The sequence below is a fragment of the Colobus angolensis genome, unplaced genomic scaffold, assembly GCF_000951035.1.
Source record: "Colobus angolensis palliatus isolate OR3802 unplaced genomic scaffold, Cang.pa_1.0 Scaffold181, whole genome shotgun sequence".
Classification (NCBI taxonomy): domain Eukaryota; kingdom Metazoa; phylum Chordata; class Mammalia; order Primates; family Cercopithecidae; genus Colobus; species Colobus angolensis.
Window position 1 is genome coordinate 4,641,006 of NW_012114944.1, and position 18,015 is coordinate 4,659,020.

At 47.2% G+C, this 18,015-nt stretch overlaps 1 protein-coding gene across 1 annotated transcript in view; it reads left to right on the top strand.

The window, feature by feature from the left end:
- Nucleotides 1-18,015, top strand: part of COL15A1 (collagen, type XV, alpha 1) — a 128,885-nt gene that overhangs the window by 88,857 nt on the left and 22,013 nt on the right. The window contains exons 17-28 of the mRNA XM_011939492.1: nt 2,728-2,763; nt 3,181-3,321; nt 3,517-3,585; nt 4,402-4,437; nt 4,548-4,631; nt 6,899-6,964; nt 8,753-8,788; nt 11,036-11,098; nt 13,544-13,612; nt 13,711-13,746; nt 16,757-16,810; nt 16,912-16,971. Coding sequence (XP_011794882.1) covers nt 2,728-2,763; nt 3,181-3,321; nt 3,517-3,585; nt 4,402-4,437; nt 4,548-4,631; nt 6,899-6,964; nt 8,753-8,788; nt 11,036-11,098; nt 13,544-13,612; nt 13,711-13,746; nt 16,757-16,810; nt 16,912-16,971 — 750 coding nt within the window. The remainder of the gene's footprint in view (nt 1-2,727; nt 2,764-3,180; nt 3,322-3,516; nt 3,586-4,401; nt 4,438-4,547; nt 4,632-6,898; nt 6,965-8,752; nt 8,789-11,035; nt 11,099-13,543; nt 13,613-13,710; nt 13,747-16,756; nt 16,811-16,911; nt 16,972-18,015) is intronic.

Genomic DNA, 18,015 nt, shown 5'->3' on the forward strand with positions numbered 1-18,015 from the left:
GTGTCCTATTTCCTCTTTAATTATTTTTGTTAGAGTAGGTCCTCCAGTGATATTTTCACAGACTGTCTGTAGATGGCAAATTTTCTGAGACCCTGGATTTTTTTAAATGTTTTTACTTTCTTCTCATTTGGTTGAGTATAGGATTCTGAGTTGAAAGTCATTTGCCCGTGATGATTTGAAGATGATCACCATCATCTTCCAGCATCCAGTGTTGCCAACACAAAGTCAGATTCACTCTGATTCTCACTCTATTGGAGGTCATCTGATTTTTCTCTTTGGCAAATGTGGGAATTTATTTTTCTTTATTCTTGGTGTTTAAAAATTCCTCTGCGTTGTTACTAAATGTGGATTCTTATTTTTATTTATTTATTTTTATTTATTTATTATCATTATTATTATTATTTTGAGACAAAGTCACGCAGTGGTACGATCTTGGCTCACTGCAACCTCCTTCTCCCAGGTTCAAACGATTCTCCTGCCTCAGCCTCCTGAGTACCTGGGATTACAGACGCACACCACCACACCCAGCTAATTTTTGTATTTTTAGTAGAGACGGGGTTTCACCATGTTGGCCAGGCTGGTCTCAAACTCCTGACCTTGTGATCCACCCGCCTCAGCCTCCCAAAGTGCTGGGATTACAGGCCTGAGCCACTGCGCCCGGCCAATGTGAATTATTTTTTAAATGTATTATTTCATTTATCCTTCTTGGTACTCTATGGACTTTTTTGGGGGGATGGGGTTTGGGGGGTGCCTTTTAATCTGGAGACTTCTGTGTTTTTTCAGAAAATTTAAACACTGCATTCCTTCTATCTGTTTATTCTCTCCTCTGCCACTCCAATTAAACCAATGTTGGAACTTCCAATTGTGGCTTCCGTCTCTCTTACTACTTTGTCATTCTGTCTAGGTCTTTTTCCCCGCTCATGTTGCTTTCTGGGAGAATTCTGTAGACTGATTTCTGTATTAATTCTCTCTTCAGGTGGGTCTATTCTGTTATGCAGTCCTTCTGCAGAGTTCTGCATTTTGACAGTTTTCTATTTATAATTTCCAAGATCTCTAATTGGTTCTTTTTCATAACCACTGTTTTTATTTCATAATGGTATGTCTTTGTTTCATGGCTACGTTATCCTCCCTTTTCTCTGTGAGAACGTATGTCTTACACTCAATGTCCTATTGGATTGTTTTCTTAACTCCATTTCCTTGGATGTAATTCTATAGTTGAATTCGTTGTTTCTCACAGTGTTGCCTTGCCTCAGATGATGTGTTTCTCTCTTGTGTGTTTACTTCTGAAATTGGGATCCTGCCTGAGCCTGTTTTCTGCCTCTGTTGGTGCAGACTGTTGGGAGGTGGGCAGTAGCCCCTTCTGAGACATGCAGGGTTCAGGAAGGGGGTGGAAGGAATAAGATGTGCCATCAAGCAGGGCACCTCAGTGGCTCATCTTCCGTGTGTAGGGTGCTCCTGGACCTCACAGAGTTTCCTAGTCATCTGGTGCTCTGCCCTATGTCTTTGGCCCAATAAGCAACTCTTATTTTTCTGAAATTAAGGTACCCATATTTTCTCCTTGGCAGGAGTGAGGGTGGGAGGGGAGGGGAGATGGGCAGGGCTGGACAGCTAGCTTCCTGCAGAATTTCAGCCTGTCTCCCTTCTGGGGCCCAGGGGCCACATCATGCACCTGACTTCCATCACGGCTTTGCAGCAGCCTTTTCTCCCTTTGGTTTCTCTTGATGGCTGAGGCCCCTGTCTTCAACTTCCCTGTTTTCCCTTTGGCATTTCTATTTTGGATCTAATGCCACTCCCCATCTTATTTTTGAGCATGGCTATTTTAGAACTATCCATTCTCTCATTTCCATGGATTTGATATAAGAAGGAGACTGTAGCCCAGAAACAAAAATGAATGGGGGGAAAGACATAGTCTTTGATGGCTGGTACATCAGCATCGCTCTTAGGATCTCCTGTGTGGCCATGCAATTGCTGACTTCATCTCTTGCAGCTGCATTTGTGGTTTTCTCAGAGATTCTCCATCTGGGGCCCCCCTACCGCAGTCCTCTGATGTAGGCCAGTGTCCCCGTAGCTGACCACTCCTGACCACCCATGCATGCCCTTTGGTCCTCCCCTCTGCTTGGAGCTCACAGCAGATTCATTTCTGTGAGATCTGCATCTAACCCCTGGGAAACTGTAGTGTGGTCCCCACTGGGCGTGGCCATGCAAACTGCTCTAATGCAACCTCCTCCCTGATTCCGTCTTCTGGGGACTACTCCAGCCAGCTTTGGGTCTTTAGTTCTTTCCAGAAGACAGCCAGTCATCATCCCCCATATTTCCAAAAATCTAGGGGATACATTTCAGATCTTGAAGCCCCTTCCCTCGCTTTAGAGTGGTGAAGTACCCTCTACCTCCGTCATGGGAAGGGGACCACCCCAGTCCACTGGGAGCTCTCCAAGCGAAGCCTTCTGTGATCTCTCCCTCGTTAATCTTTAACTTCTCTGGTTTACTCTTGAGGTAGGTGATGAGCTGATGGTTGAAAAGTGAGTTTCACAAGCTTTCAGCACGACCTGCCCAACAGACTGGCCCCTATTGTAATGTATTTGGTTTGGAGACACCAAAAGTCTGAGACAGAAAGAGTCCTATTTTAATATCCTATTACCTAAGAGCCCATAATCGTGCATTGACTTCAGAACATACCCAATGAGATATGCATTAATTGGTCCTTGTTTTTGTTTTTGTTTTTTTCAGGGAGCAAGAGGGCCTAATGGCTCAGTTGGTGAAAAGGTAAAAAAAAAAAAAAAATAGCTTTCTTCTCCCTCCTTCCCTTTCTTTGGGTTTACTATAATTGGACTGCTGGTCTGGAATATTGAACATATAAATGTCAAGGAACAGAGAGGAACACATCTCAGAGGAATTGCTCAGAGAAGGCAGAACAGCTGGGGACGGTCGGGAGTAAACACCCTTCGATGTTTTCTCCTTCCTCGCCCCTCCCTCCAAATGCATTCAGATGAGTGCATCAGCTTATCTCCAAGTGAAACGTCAATTAACAAGACAGCTGTTTCTGTACCATTAAGCAGTACCGATCGGAGAATTCATCAACCTAATTAACTTCAAAGAGTGATTTTCTGATTCAGGCATGCGTGTTCTTCCTTCCATGAGTGAACCCAGGGCTGGATAATCACCCGGCCCTCTTTCCTACAGGGTGACCCTGGCAACAGAGGCTTACCTGGACCCCCGGGGAAAAAGGGACAAGCTGGCCCCCCTGGGGTCATGGGACCCCCAGGGCCTCCTGGACCCCCTGGGCCCCCAGGCCCTGGATGCACAATGGGACTTGGATTTGAGGTACTTTTCCCCTTTTCTGTGGTTATAAAAATGATGTGTACTAAGGGCTCCTGGAAAGACCAGGTAGCTAAACCCTGGTCTCAGGGCAGAGGCTGTGCGGATTCCCCTGTGAGCTGCCAGCTTCTGGTACCACACCTGGCACAAGTAGGTTCTCAGGAACTGGATCTGAAATTCTCGTTCTTGCCCCTTCCCCAGGATACCGAAGGCTCTGGAAGCACCCAGCTATTGAGTGAACCTAAACTCTCCAGACCAACGGCTGCAATCGTAGGTTACCTCTGAAACCTTCATTATGACGGTTGTCACACTGTCACGCTACAGTGAGGAAGCTGTGGGCTGCATCCCAGCTCTGCCACTTTCAATAACTCACCTTCTCTATGCCTCCAGCCCCCAGCTGTGCAATAGGGAAATGAGATGCTCTTTACAGCTTGTGTCTTTGAGGAGCAGTGTAGAAGTTTTGCAGAAAACATAATGTGGAAAGAGAACATGAAAATCATTTTTATCTCTCTTCATCTATTTCTCTCTCTCCCTCTCCCACTTCAGTCTCTTACCACTAAGCATCTCTACTTATTCCTCCCTCCGTTTGCCCCATTCAATGCACACACTTTGCCCCAGGTCAAAGCCCTGTGCTCCTGACAGGTGCCCCTCCTACTGCCTCCAGCCCCTGGCAGGTGTTGTCCATCTCCTACCATGCTGTGATGCGGGCTCTCAGGAGGACCAATCCCCTGGATTTCATTCTCTTTGTTAAATGGGACCCAGAGCTGAGCCTTTTAGTCTAGGAGGGAGCAGCGCGGCCCCTCCCATGACTAAATAAGCAGACCTCCCTCATTCCCCAGAGGCAAAGGGCCCTAAGATTAAGGGTAAAGAGGACCCTCACCCAGTGCTGGGAGAAGGCCTCTGATTCTCTCACTCTGTGGGGTGTTGCTTCCTTCTGACTCCAGAAGGGGTATTTTTCGCTTATCCTTGGTTCCCATTGCCTGGGACAAATAAGCATAAAAACTTAGGGGGAGATAGCGAGACGAGAGGCTAGATGGAAGTGAGCAAAGTGACTAGAAGAATATTTATGTTTGTTTATTTTTCCAGGGTCCCAAAGGAGAGAAAGGAGACCAGGGACCCAAGGTGAGATCACAGAGGTCACGGAGGTGGGGGTGGGAAGGTTTTCCCGCCTGGTTCTAGGAGCGTCACCCCTGTACAGTGAATTTTTTCTCACTTCTTGCTGCTTTGACCAGGGAGAAAGGGGGACGGATGGAGCCAGTATTGTGGGACCCCCTGGGCCGAGAGGGCCACCTGGGCGCATCGAGGTCTTGTCTAGTGTGAGTATCATCCAGGTCAGAGCTTGCCTACATATTTTCCAACTTTGCCAAAGGGAAAAGAAGGTTGTCCATGACTTCAGAGCTACTGGCTATGCAGGGGGCATGTAGCCAGTGCCTGATGTTAGAACTTCCACCTGCCAGCGCCTGTCTGTTCCTCCCTCAGTTCCACTGTTCTCTCACATGGTGCTTCCAGATTTGTCTCTTCTGATTAGCGTTTGGGGTCAATTGAAAAAACAGGCTAGGAGTATTAGAGATATTGGGGTCTTGAAAAAGCCCCAGATAAGCAGTGCGCGCCTTCCCCAGCCAAGGGCAGAGCACATTGAGAAATAAAGCCAAAGATGAGGAGGTAGGCCCAGATACCGCCTTGATTACTGATGGAGGTTAGGTGGAGGGACTTCACCCAGTGGGAGAGCCACATGTTCCTGCCAATCAGACGGACTTATCCATGGGTTGATGGATGTGCTTCCCCGAGGCAGGGAGATCTGAAGGAAAGAAGTGTGGCTGAGCTGGGCATGCCCCTTGGTGCTTCGCAAACTGCCCATCAGGAAGGTCCCTCCACCTCGCCACAGAGAGGGTGCAGAAGCCAAGAGAAGCCAAGGATTACATCCTTCATGTCACAGGAAACATCTTTGTGTGCTACCTTTAGATGGCTCTTTGATAGTCTGCTAAAACTAAAGCTAAAAATACCCATTCTCCAAAATCACACATGGGAAGATGTCCACACAAATGGAGGAAAGCATCTTCTCAACTCTCCTCAACAAGGAAGGCAGTAACTTCATCCTTCAAACCCCCATCATGGTACAGCAATGGCCTATTTACGTGTCTGACTCCTCCACCTGCCCTCTGGGGTTTTTTTTCTTCTCTGTATCCCCACCACTGGCCTCATAGTGCTGGTTTAATCAGTGTTTGTTGGATGAAATGTTGGATGTCATTGAATTATCTATTCCTATATTAAATACTCTGGCATAAGCACTCATGAGCATGCACTCTGCATCAGGTCCATGCTAGGCTCTGTGGGTGTAAAGATAAGTAAGGCCAGGTGCAGTGGCTCACACCTGTAATCTCAGCACTTTGAGAGACTGAGGCAGGAGGACTGCTTGAGCCCAAGAGCTCGAGACCAGCCTGGGCAACATAGCAAGACCCTGTCTCTCATATTTAAAAAGTTTCTAATTAAAAAAATTAAAAATACAAATAAGTAAGACAGAGTTCCTACCTTCAAGGAGCCTCCAGTGAAGTCAAGAGAAAGGCTGTAACAGAGCTGTAACTGAGAGTCAAAGGAACATAAAGACGGGAACAAGGGAGAAAAGACTGTTTGGGATATGAGGAATCAAGGAAGACTTCCTGGAGGAAGTATCTTTGAGCAGGGACTGGAAAGCTGAGAAGGAGTTTACCAGGTAGGCATGGAGGACAGAACTTCCAAAGTTCTAGTGGCAGGGACGCCCTGAGCCAAAGCAGAGAGTAGGACAATGTGGTGTGTGCTCCAGGCCCAGGGAGCTGACTGGCAGGGGATAGTGTGCATGGGCATGTGTGGAGAATGATGGAAATTGGAGAGAAGGCTGGAATGTGGGCTGGGACCAGATCGTGTCCTTTTGATGTTAAGACATCACATCATGAAAAATCCTGGCCCTTCAGAGAGAAATAACATCATGCTGGTAGACCACAGAAAGACAAGCCCCAAATAACTGGAAAAAGGATGACTAAAGTTAGAAGGAAAAAAAAACCATGATTTTTAAAAATCAAATGTGTGTAAGCGTGTGGGGAAAAAGGTAATCTCGTGTACTTCTGGTGGAAGTGTAAATTGGCCCCTTTGGATGGCTCTTTGGCAGTCTTTTAAAGCTAAAAATATCCATATTCCAAAATTCCACATGGAAAGATCTCCACACAATATGGCCGAGTGAAAAAAGCAAGTTGAGGAGTAATACAGCCTGATGCCATTTATGTAAAATAACCACATGGACAAACACACACACCCCAACACTGTGTTTTCTGTGGGTGCATGTAATATGTATATGTTTAAATTCTAAAAAGAGAAGACATTCGGATATTGTGTGATTTAAAAATTAAGTAAAGGAGGAAAGTGCGAAGGCGGCTCAGAGCTGTTTTATAAGAAGGGGGAGGGAGAGCTGTGTTTGGCAGTGGGCTGAGGGCGTTCTCAGTGTCTGCGGTCTTCTGCTGTGCTGGGTGACTTTAATTAAAGCTTTGTTGCCAGGAACAAGGCAGAACACATGCCATCCTTTGTCCTCATTGTCTGATTTTTCTCTTTTCAGTCCTTGATCAATATCACCCATGGATTCATGAATTTCTCGGACATTCCTGAGCTGGTGGGGCCTCCGGTTGGTATCTACAGCTGCCCCAGAATGTGGCTTTTACCCAGACGCCCCTGTTGAAACAAAGTCGGGTTACTCTGGAATCCCTTTAGCCCCTGAAGCATAGAGCTAGGATATACCAAATAGAATGGAAAGAAAGCTTTGCACTCTTTGAAAAGTTGCTTTCACATTAATTTGATCGTGTGGAAAGTTGTGTCCAAAGCAGTGGAAGCTTCCAGTCCTGTGCACCAGAAATATGTGTCCTGGAAATCAGAGAATGCCAAGTAACAAACAAACGATTTTTGCACACTTTTGGCCTGCTTTTATTTACATTATCTTATTTCACAGAATAGGAAGAGCCTGGAGACATCTTTCCGTGTGCTCAAGGGAAACTGGAGCGTGAGGAGGAAATGGACTCATTCTAGTCTTTATAGCCCCATTTTAGAAATCTGGAAATTATCTGTGTGTTAATTTCCAGATCTCTAAAATGGGGCTATAATGTATATAAGAAATATACATTATTTTTGGCCAGATGTGGTGACTCACGCCTGTAATCCCAGCACTTTGGGAGGCTGAGGCAGGCAGATCATGAGATCAGGAGTTTGAGACCAGCCTGGCCAACATGTTGAAACCCTGTCTCTACTAAAAATACAACAATTAGCTGGGCATGGTGGCGTGTGCCTGTAATCCTAGCTACTCGGGAGGCTGAGGCATGAGAATCACTTGAACCTGGCAGGCGGGAGTTGCAGTGAGCCAAGATTGCACAATGTCACCCCAGCCTGGGTGACAGCGAGATTCTGTCTCAAAACAAACAAACAAAAAACCGGAAATATGCATTATTTCTGCATGTTGGCAGAGTTGACTCATGGTACAATGGCCCTAAGACGAAGGAAGCTTCCTCCTACAGCCTGTAGAATAAATCCTCATTGCATCTCCCAGCATCTGCTGGTCAGCAGCCGGGAAAGGAAGGAGCTCCGGCTTTGGGAGCCTTGGGGTTCCAGCCCCATCTTCTCCACACACCACTCTGAGCCCCCGATTCTCTTCTCTGATGACACTTCTCCAGCCTTTGAGGCACCTTGTAAGAAATGAGGGATGTGAAACTGCTTAGCACACTGTGACGCTCTGTGCAAGTCATTGTGGAGACAGGTTTATACCTTCACAGCTGTGCAACGCAGATGTCCCAGCCTCTCCTGCAGATCCCCGTGAGGTTGCCCTGAAGCCCATTCATCCAGGTCCAGGGGAAAATCTGGTGCTGCCCCAAGATTCCTGCAAATATCTGCAGACTCTTCTGGCACCAGGTTTCTCCCCTACTGAGTGACCTCTCATTGTGAGCCATCTTCCTGTCTCCTCTGCTGCATCCATTTGATTTCTATGAAAACAAATAATCCAAAATACCTCAATAATGAAACCCTAGAGCAAACCAGATAACAAGTGAAAGTTTTTTCCCAAGAGGTCTTTGTTTTCCCCAAGCTATTAGAGGTTTCGGGTATTAGGTGGGTGGATACTGAAGCAAAACACAGACAGACTAAAACCAGAGATTGGGCATCCCTGTCCTCACAGTCCCTGGGCCTTGTCTGCCTGCATTACCATGCCTCCACCCCTTCTCTCTTTTCTTTGCTTTCTTTCCAGTCGCTGTCCTCCCCTTGGCAAATCCAGACCCTCACAGGGCCCCTTCATCCCTAATGCTGTGTCGATCTGTCTTCCCAGCTGTGGGAGCATGCTGAGGCCTTTGGAAGGGGCTGGGAGGGAGGGGGTCCTGCTGACTCTGGAAATGCTGCTCCTAATCCAGCGTGCTCTGTCTTTGGCATGTCACAGGGGCCGGACGGATTGCCTGGGCTGCCAGGATTTCCGGTAAGTACGACCCTTGCCCTCATCTATCTGTGTCCCGTGGCAGCAATCATTCTGTTCCTTCCACGTGGAATGACATTTCCTCCATCTCTGCATGACTGAGCTCCAGTGGCATCTTGTTCGTTAACTTTTTCTTGGTGCTCCCACCTGGAAGTGTCCCCTTCTTTAAGTCCCATAAGGCTTTATTGTCACCACTCCTGTGGTTCTTTTCTGCCTTAAATCACAATTATTTGTGCCCTTGCCTTTTTTTTTCTTGACCATCCTATGAACAACTTGTGGAGGGTTGGGTTTTACTTATCTCTCTCTATCCAGGACCAATCAAAACCTGAAACAGCAGTTGGCTTGCTATGAATGAAAGTGGACAATTCAAGTATTTCAAGTAGATAAATCCCTAAAGACATAGGATGATGGCGATGGAGGGGGTGCAAAGGAGGGAACCATGGACTAGACATCTAATAAGTAATCATCTGTGTGCACCACTATGGGGCTTTCACCATGGAAGGTGAAAACATGCTTCTGTGTGGAAAGAGATTAGTTTTGTCTAAAAGTTTGAGCCTGTGTAAAAGTAATGCGTGGCTTCAGTGTGGGACCTGGGTGATTTCTCCAAAGCACTGCAGCTCTGAAAGGCCTAATGCCAATGCGTGACATGCACTGCTTCTGGATGAATGAAGGAAATGTATCACAAATGTAATAGAAATTTGTTCTTGATGGTGGAATGATCAGTGGTCTCCTTTTCTATTTCTTTATAATTTTCTGAATGTTTTATTTATTTATTTATTTATTTTGAGACGGGTCCTCACTCTGGTCATCCAGGCTGGAGTGCAGTGGCTCACTGCAACCTCTGCCCCCCAAGCTCAAATGATCCTCCCACCTCAGCCTCCCGAGCAGCTTGGACTATAGTCATGTGCTACCATGCCTGGCTAATTTTTTGTATTTTTGATAGACATGGGGATTTACCATGTTGCCCAGGCTGGTCTGGAACTCCTGAACTCAAACAATCCATCTGCCTCAGCCTCCCAAAGTGCTGGGATTACAAGCATGAGCCACTAAGCCTGGCTGATTTTCTGAACTTTTTACATTTTCTAAAGGCGCGTATCATATGATAACACTAAAAATACTGCTAACTAGACATTAAAAAACAAAAGAGAGAATGGCGACCATGACCATGACTGTGACCATGACTCTTGGTTAGCAGAAAAAAAGGCCAAACCTCTGAGCTCCAGCCCTGGCTTGGCTGCTCCAAGACCTGGGGCACGTTTCAGAGCACATTCTCCTCTAAATGAGTGGTCCTGTGTTCCTGAGGGAGTCCAGGACCTCCACTGCAGGGAGTAAGGAGGGGGCCAAATAGGCACATACCAGGCCACTGACCTGCAATAAGGGAAGCTTCACTGGACATATTTGTATATATTAGGCTTTCATTTAAGACTTTATTTGGCGGAAAAAAAGGAAAGAAAAGAGTTTCACTGCTAAACAATAATAACAAAGAGTTGAAAGCCACTGCCGTAATGGGTAATTCACTCTTTCATCCAGACAAGACAGGAACTTGTGAAAAGTTAAAATAGCAAGAAAGTGTTGAAATGCCTTTTTGAGGCAAATGTGGCTGTGTGAGTCATTGTCACAGGCATTCGGTGTCTGTTGCAGTTGAGAAGAGATTGCCTCTGGCTGCGTGTGTGGATTTGGCTCTGCAGAGGGGTGGGTGGGCATTCCTATGGGGGGATGGCATGAGTGCTGGTGCAGAGGCAATGGGGGAGTGCAGAGAGGCTGCAGGAAAGGAGTCAACCTGATGGTGTGGGAGATGAGATGTTGATGCCTGGCTGGGATGGGCTGGGGTGCCAGGCTAAGGTACCCATGTCCCATCTCATAGGTAGTGGGGATCCAGAGAAGGGGTGGGAGTCGTGGAAGGGAATAGTGGAGGAGGCAGGCTGCAAGGTGGCCTGGAGGAGCAGGGGGCAAGCAGAGGCAGCAGGCCCAGATGATGGACTGGGTCAGTAGTACCCAGTTGGAGGAAACCAATGTTTAAAGAAGTGTGAAGCCTCAAGGCCTCTTAACACTCAGTGCTATCTTCTTTCTACCAGACCACAATTTCTGGACCACTTAAGGTTAAGAAAATGTCATAGATAATCCTGACTTCCACCTGCCTGGGGGATGGCAGTGTTTATTCTACTATTTGGAAATATATATATATTTCTGATTGATTTATGCATTTTAATCTTAACAAACAACCAAATACTATATAACAATTCCTTCCAGGGCCCTAGAGGACCAAAAGGTGACACTGGTTTGCCTGGCTTTCCAGGACTAAAAGGAGAACAGGTAAGAGGGGCCCATGTATCTGGCTCTGGAATTTGCTAAATATTTCAGGTTGGCTGAAAATAGCTATTAACTTTTCTCTTTTTTGAGATAAAATTCACATACCATAAAATTCACTCCTTTGAATTATACAATTCAGTGATTTTTGACGGGCTCATAAGGTTGTACAACCTCATGAACCACTCCATAATTCTAGAACATTTTCATCATGCCAGAAAGAAACCCCATCCTTATTAGCAGCCACTGTCCCGCTGTTAATGTTTTTAATCTCCAGGTTCTCTATGAGACAAGAAGGTATGAAGTGGGTAGTGAAATTGATTTTTATCATAATTTGGAAAGAGAACTCAACTCAACACTCCTTTGTTCTCATACACACTGTACTTTGTCTAATCACCTGCTGGGCATCCCATTAGAACATGCACTGCCTGAGGACAGGCATCATCCTGCCAGCTTCTTTTTCATAGCTCCAATACTAATATGGGGCCTGGTATACAAATGGTACTGAATACACTTGTGGGCAGAAGCATGTATAATTAATGAATAGAACAAATGTTAATATTTATAAATTATAAGTTGGGCATTCTGCAGTTGAACAACAGTCTTGCTCCAGAATCTCTGGAATAAATATTTAGCACACAGAACACTTCCTGAGAACTTCCAGGGTACCAAACCTATTGTTGTGCTTGTATTCTTTTGTGTTTGCCTCTTAGAATTAACTTTCCAGTTGGTTTTTATAGATAAGGCGGAGAGTGACATCCATAAACAGATTAATGTATTCACCCGTCCATGTATACACTCATCCATCTTTCATCCACTGACCCCTGCCGTGTGCCAGGCAGTTTCCTGTGCTAGGCACTAGGGATATAGAAATAAGATGAGGAAGAGCTATGCAAAGAGCTAACAGAGCACATGTTTACAGCTGGAATGGAGCTCTGTGCAAAGCCAGTGGGAGCACCGTGCAACCCCCTGAGCCTGCCATGCGGAGTCAGGAAGGGTGGGTGTGCTCTCTGGGAGAGGGGAACTTAAGCTCCTCTCGTTCTTCTCTGCCCCCACTGTTCTATAATATAATGATCTCCAAGGAGGAGAGGGCCTCCAATATCTAGTGGGCCACTGCTCCAGGGCATGGAGGGCTCGGTATGCCGGTTGAAGGTTTGGCATCACATGGGAATGTGTCTTGGGATGGATGCTTTTGCTGCCACAGGCCTGTGGAGATGGACCAGGACTCGCCAGCTCAGGCTTGGGAGGAGGCCCAGTGAAGCAAGAGTACCTCTTGCTTTAAACACTCTGTTTCTTATGTGGTGAGGTCAGATGGATCTGGAAGGACGGATGTGACATCCGCGTCCTAACCTCCTGCCACCTTGAATGACTGGCACAGGCAGCCAGGCGGCTCTGCTCCGGCCATTGCAGCAAACACGCTTTCTCTCACTCTGCCTCTAATGCTTTTGTGCTTGCTTCTTCCCCCTGCTGGCGTGCTCAGGACTACCTTTCCTCACCAGCGGAGTGGTAAGATCTAAATACCAGGTGTGGGCTTAGGGGGATGGAAGAAAGAGGCTGCTCTGCTTGCTTTGATGCCACTGTCCTAGCTACTCCCAGCCCCATAAGAGGAGACTTCTGTGTGGCTCAGCCCTGCTCCCCAGGGGCCAGCATTGAAGTTTAGGGCCAAAGTCTCAGAGTCAGATAGAAGGTTTCTGCATCTGGCCTTGTTCTCTGGACGAGCATCTTCTCAGCAGCCTCTAGCATAGTAGATGGCTCTGCTGAGGACAGGATTGGGGGCAGGATCCTGTGTTCTTGCCACCAGTCTACCCATCACCCATTTCCCAATATCTGGGATAGCTTTGCCTAACGAAGTGTTTGCACAGGAGCTTAGAGTTTGGATGCAACGTTACATATGGAGACACAAGGCCTCCATGTTGACAGAGGCCTCTAGTTTTTATGCCTTCATCTCTTTCCTAATTTCAGGTATTTTAACAAGAATAAGTATTCTTGGTGGGAACAGATCTCAGGTTGAGTTGCTAGGAAAGCAAGCTCTCAAATACATTGGGAGCCAGAGGTTCCTTGAGGGCACCATGTGGCAGGAGATAGACAAGACTACACTGGGGCTGGATCCTGGAGGGTTGAGAGTGAGGAGGCAAATCTGTTATCAGTGGGAGCCCTGAAGGGACATGGAAGACAGGACTGTCCTGTGCCTTAGGACAGTAACTCTGATGGCGCAGAGAGGGAATGGCTTAGAGAACATTCATTCGTTTAGGAAACTGTTGCAATACTCTAGCAAGAGGTAATTTTGGAGCAATGGGGTTTCAAGTAGGACGAAGGCAAGGTAAATAAATCATGGCTGTAGGACTGAGAGGACTCTGTACAAGGTGGCAAGGAGGAGTCTCTGTGTAAAACTCTCTGGACAAGGTGGCAAGGAGGAGTCCTGACTTCATCAAGATGTTTTCTGAATTGTAGGGCGAGAAGGGAGAGCCAGGTGCCATCCTGACAGGGGACATTCCTCTGGAAAGGCTGATGGGGAAAAAGGTAATTATGTCACCAGACCCTGCAGACACATATCTGCCCCAGCTTCCCATCTTTGTTTCTGTTCCAAACAGTGACAAGTACATCTCTTCCTGTTTTAGGGTGAACCTGGAATGCATGGAGCCCCAGGACCAATGGTAAGCCAGAACATCTCTCAGCTGGATCTGGACTGGGGTTTGAAGCATTTTTCATACTTTGATTTGGTTAGATTTAGTTGTCTCAGTTATGAAAATGCAAAGATGTGGCAAAGTGTGCATATACTAGGGTAAGGCTAAGTACAATTAAATAAACTTTTCGGTGATTTAACGCAACAGCAGCTTATTTCTCGCTCTTGCAAAGTCCACTGTGGTTGTTCTCAACTTGGCATCTCTCCTCCAAGAAGTGACTCAGGGACCCAGGATGCTTCCATTCTGTGACTCTGCCATCTTGTGGATTCAAGGTTGCACAGGAGCTGGCAGGCTGAAGTTGGGGAGGGGGAAGAGATTGTGGAAGATAATAAACATCACTTCTGGCACATTCCGTAAGCCAAAACTCAGATGCTTGTGGCCTCAGAATGTAATTTAGCTGTGTGTCCAGGAAGGAGAGGTGCACTTGCAGTTATACCACAGAACTTGCTAGCTAAAGATGACCGATTTCCCAGGAAACCCTCAAGGGAAGCCCACAAAACCTCTCTGGGATTTTTGATTCTGGTTGTGAATATGCCACTCATTTGCTGTGAGACCTTGTGCAAGCCCTCCTCTCTCTCTGGGCTCCTGTTTTCCCATCTGCACATTGAAGGGATTGAATTAGTGCTAAATGGTATTAGGGCCCTTCTGGCCTTATGGCTCTGGGAATCCATAACCTATCTGGGCTTCTGAGCAGCTCTCCCCATTTCTCTCAAGGGTGAACCCTAAACTTCCTTCCCTGTGTAGAACATTCTCTCTGGGTCAGACTGTATTGATGCTTCACATAGGCCATCTCATTTCATCTTCACAACCCCAAGAAGTGACTCTCAGAATCTCCATTTTATAGAGGAGGAAACACAGGCTCAAAGAGGTTAAGTAATCTGCCCATGTGACACAGCTTGTAAGTGGCAGAGTGGGGATTTGAGGCCAGCCTGTCAGGCTCTAGGTCCAGTCTCTTCTCAAATGAACCTCACTGCCTCTAATGAACATTTGAAACATTTTGGGCTGGAGAATTGTATACAGGTTTATTTGGTTGAAGTTGGATCTCAGTTGTGGGGAGAAAGGACCTCACATTTCTGTAATAGACTTGTATCCTTGAAGAATGGCCTGTAACTTTTGAGGTGAATTCTTCAAAAGACCTTCTGAGGCCTTTGGTCCCCGAAGTCAGGAAGAGCGGGCACTCAAAGTCAAGTAGCTAAGACAGACTGAGAGATTCTTGTGTTAACTACTGGTTAACTACCTACTAACCTCCAATACTGTGGAAAATACAAATAGTTAGTGGTGGGGGTCAGCAGGCTGCTGCAGATGCCATGACAGTGGTTCCTACTGAAGCCCAGCTTGGGCACAGCTTGCCAAACATAGGCAGTAAGTGGCACCTTCTTCTAATTTGCATGAAGGTGCTGTATGGGCTAGCTATGGCTTTAGTGACCAGTGTAGCTTATAACTCCTCAAATTCACTGGTGTCCTCTTACACAAAGTGTAGACCATGCCTCAGCATCACTGACATCACTTGGGAACTTCTTAGAACTGTAGAACCTCAGGCCCCACCCAAGACATACTGGATCTGCATTTTTAACAAGATCCAGATGATTCTTAATGCACATTGATGTTTGGGAAGTGTATTAGTCCATTTTCACGCTGCTATGAAGAAATACCGAGACTGGATAATTTATAAAGAAAAGAGGTTTAATTGACTCATAGTTCCACACAGCTAGGAGGCCTCAGGAAACTTACAATCATGGTGGAAGGCACCTCTTCACAGGGCAGCAGGAGAGAGAATGAGTGCCAGCAGAGGAAACACCAGACACTTACAAAACCATCGGATCTGGGGAGAACTCAGTCACTGTCATGAGAACAGCAGGGGGGAAACTGCCTCCATGATGCAGTGACCTCCCACCAGGTCCCTCCCATGACATGCGGGGGTTATGGATTTACAATTCAAGGTGCGATTTGGGTGGGCACACAAAGGCAAACCATATCAGGAAGTGTTGCACTAGAACATACCAACCAAGTGGCCTGTGCCCTGTCAACCCCATCTGTCTTTGCTTTTCTTTCCCTAAGAGTAATACAGACTAGGTACTTTACATACTGACCCTGTTTCAACTCAGTTTTTATTTGCCATTTTTCAGAGCATGGCTATGTATGTTAATGGTAGGAGGAAAAGTAACTTGGAGTGCCCCAGGTTTAAACCAGTCATTCCTCTGGGAGACACAGCAGACCCAGCTACAGGGTTGGAAAGGTGCAGACTGAGGGTAGAATGTGTTCTAGGAAGAGGTACATCATCAGTGGTGTTGTCAACCGAGTGGTTTGCATCCCAGACACTAGAAGGCAGGAGGGTTCCTGAAGATTGCAACAGAACAGTGGCTCTAGAAGCCTGTAGTCCTGGAAAGCCAGCACTGAAATGCGGCCCATGGTCAGGAACTCAGCTGGAGGACTGGGGTGTCAGACCAAGACTCTGGTTCCTAGGGGCAGATTAGAGCAAGGAAGGAACCAAATCCTAGAGCAGGTTATCAGGCCAGGCTGGCCTGTTGGGCGAGGCAAGGTTGCATTATTCAGAATGGGGAATGCAGTAAGCCCTGGGACATAAGACCCAGGGCAGAGATTCATGTTCTGGCGCTGGCCCAGCGCCTGGCTACCAGGGAGCTGAGGCCCTGAGCTACTGACTTGCTCCTTAGTTAGCCCTGACTGCGAGGGGCTGGGTCCAGAGTCTGGGGTGGGCTGGAGCCTGCAGGAAAGCAAGGGACGGCGTGGGTTGGGCAGGTGCTTCTAGCTGAGAGTGGAGAGGCTGGAGACAAAGAGGCTGCAGGCGGGGGCTTCGACCCAGCTCCCTGCCCTCCTTTCTCCTGTCGGTGGATCATCGTCACCACTGCCTAAGTAGCCGATCTGCCTTTGATAAAGCCTGCCAAAAGCAGGCTTGCACCCCTCATTTCCCTGAACCCAGACTTTCTGTTCTTTTCTAATCTGGCATTTGTTTTGCCTCTAGGGGCCCAAAGGACCACCAGGACATAAAGGAGAATTTGGCCTCCCCGGACGACCTGTAGGTATCAGCATTCATTGGACAGGCTGGAGGGGGAGGACATGTGGGCCCGGCTGGTCTGTGGGCGGCGGGTTTACTGAGGTGTCTGCTGTGGGTTTCAGGGTCGCCCAGGACTGAATGGCCTCAAGGGTGCCAAAGGAGATCCAGGGGTCATTATGCAGGTGAGTCATCCTGGGGATGGAGCCAGCGGTTGGTGTCCAGAGAGGATGAGAGAGTGTGGGGTCCACAGAGCACGGCCTGTGGACTGAATGTTCAGGAATGTTGTTTTTATTCCTTCACTGCCACTGCCAAAGGTCCTCCCACCCAGTCCTGTCCTTCAGCTCCCTCTCAGGAGAGTCCTGCCACCTAAAACACCTCAGTGGAGAGTAGACTTCCTTATGTAGGACTCAGAGGGAGTAGAGAGAAAGGGATCTGGTCATGCTCAGAAAATGTGGTTCCAAATCCCAGGGCCTCTAATTCTACAGTAATGTCACCTCTCCCCTCCTTTACACAGTCCCAGGGTTCACTCACATGACTGGGGGCTCAGTGAGTGCCAGAAGTCAGTATCAAAGGCAGATCGGCTACTTAGGTGGGGCCTCCCAGGTTGGCAAACACTGGGCAGCAGCAGAGACCCTGGTCTAGGAGAAAAAAGCCAATGTTTATTCAGCAGCTGCTATGTACCAGACACTGTGCAAAGTGATTTTAAGGAGAGGTTCTCATTTAGTCTTGGTGATAACTATTGCATGAGACACTATGCAGGGGTCTTGTTTTACATAAGAGGATACTGGGGCCCATAGAAGTCAAGGCACCCAGCCAAGGTGACCCAGCTAATAATCCCCAAACCAAGATATAAACACAGCTCTAAGTCTATTGCTGCTTCTGTTTGTGCCACACTGCTTCTGCTTTGTATGCCCAGAAATCCAGAAATACTATTTTCCTGAAGCATTAGGGGTTGACTCTCACTCACCAAGCCCACTGGAACTGGAAGGTAAACCAGATACTGATGCCTTCATTTAGAGTCATCAATACACCTTCCACGTGGGCTAAACTCTTCATGCCTGCCCTCAGAGCCGCACCTCTCCTGCTGCAAGCTCCTGCGTCTAGGCTTAGAGGAGAAACTGTTGCATGGTATTAAGGCCAAGCTGGCCTCACTTTGAAAATGACTGTGCTATCTAACAAGAGTTTTGCATTTATGCTTGCATTTCTGAGACACATTCCCTCTGGCA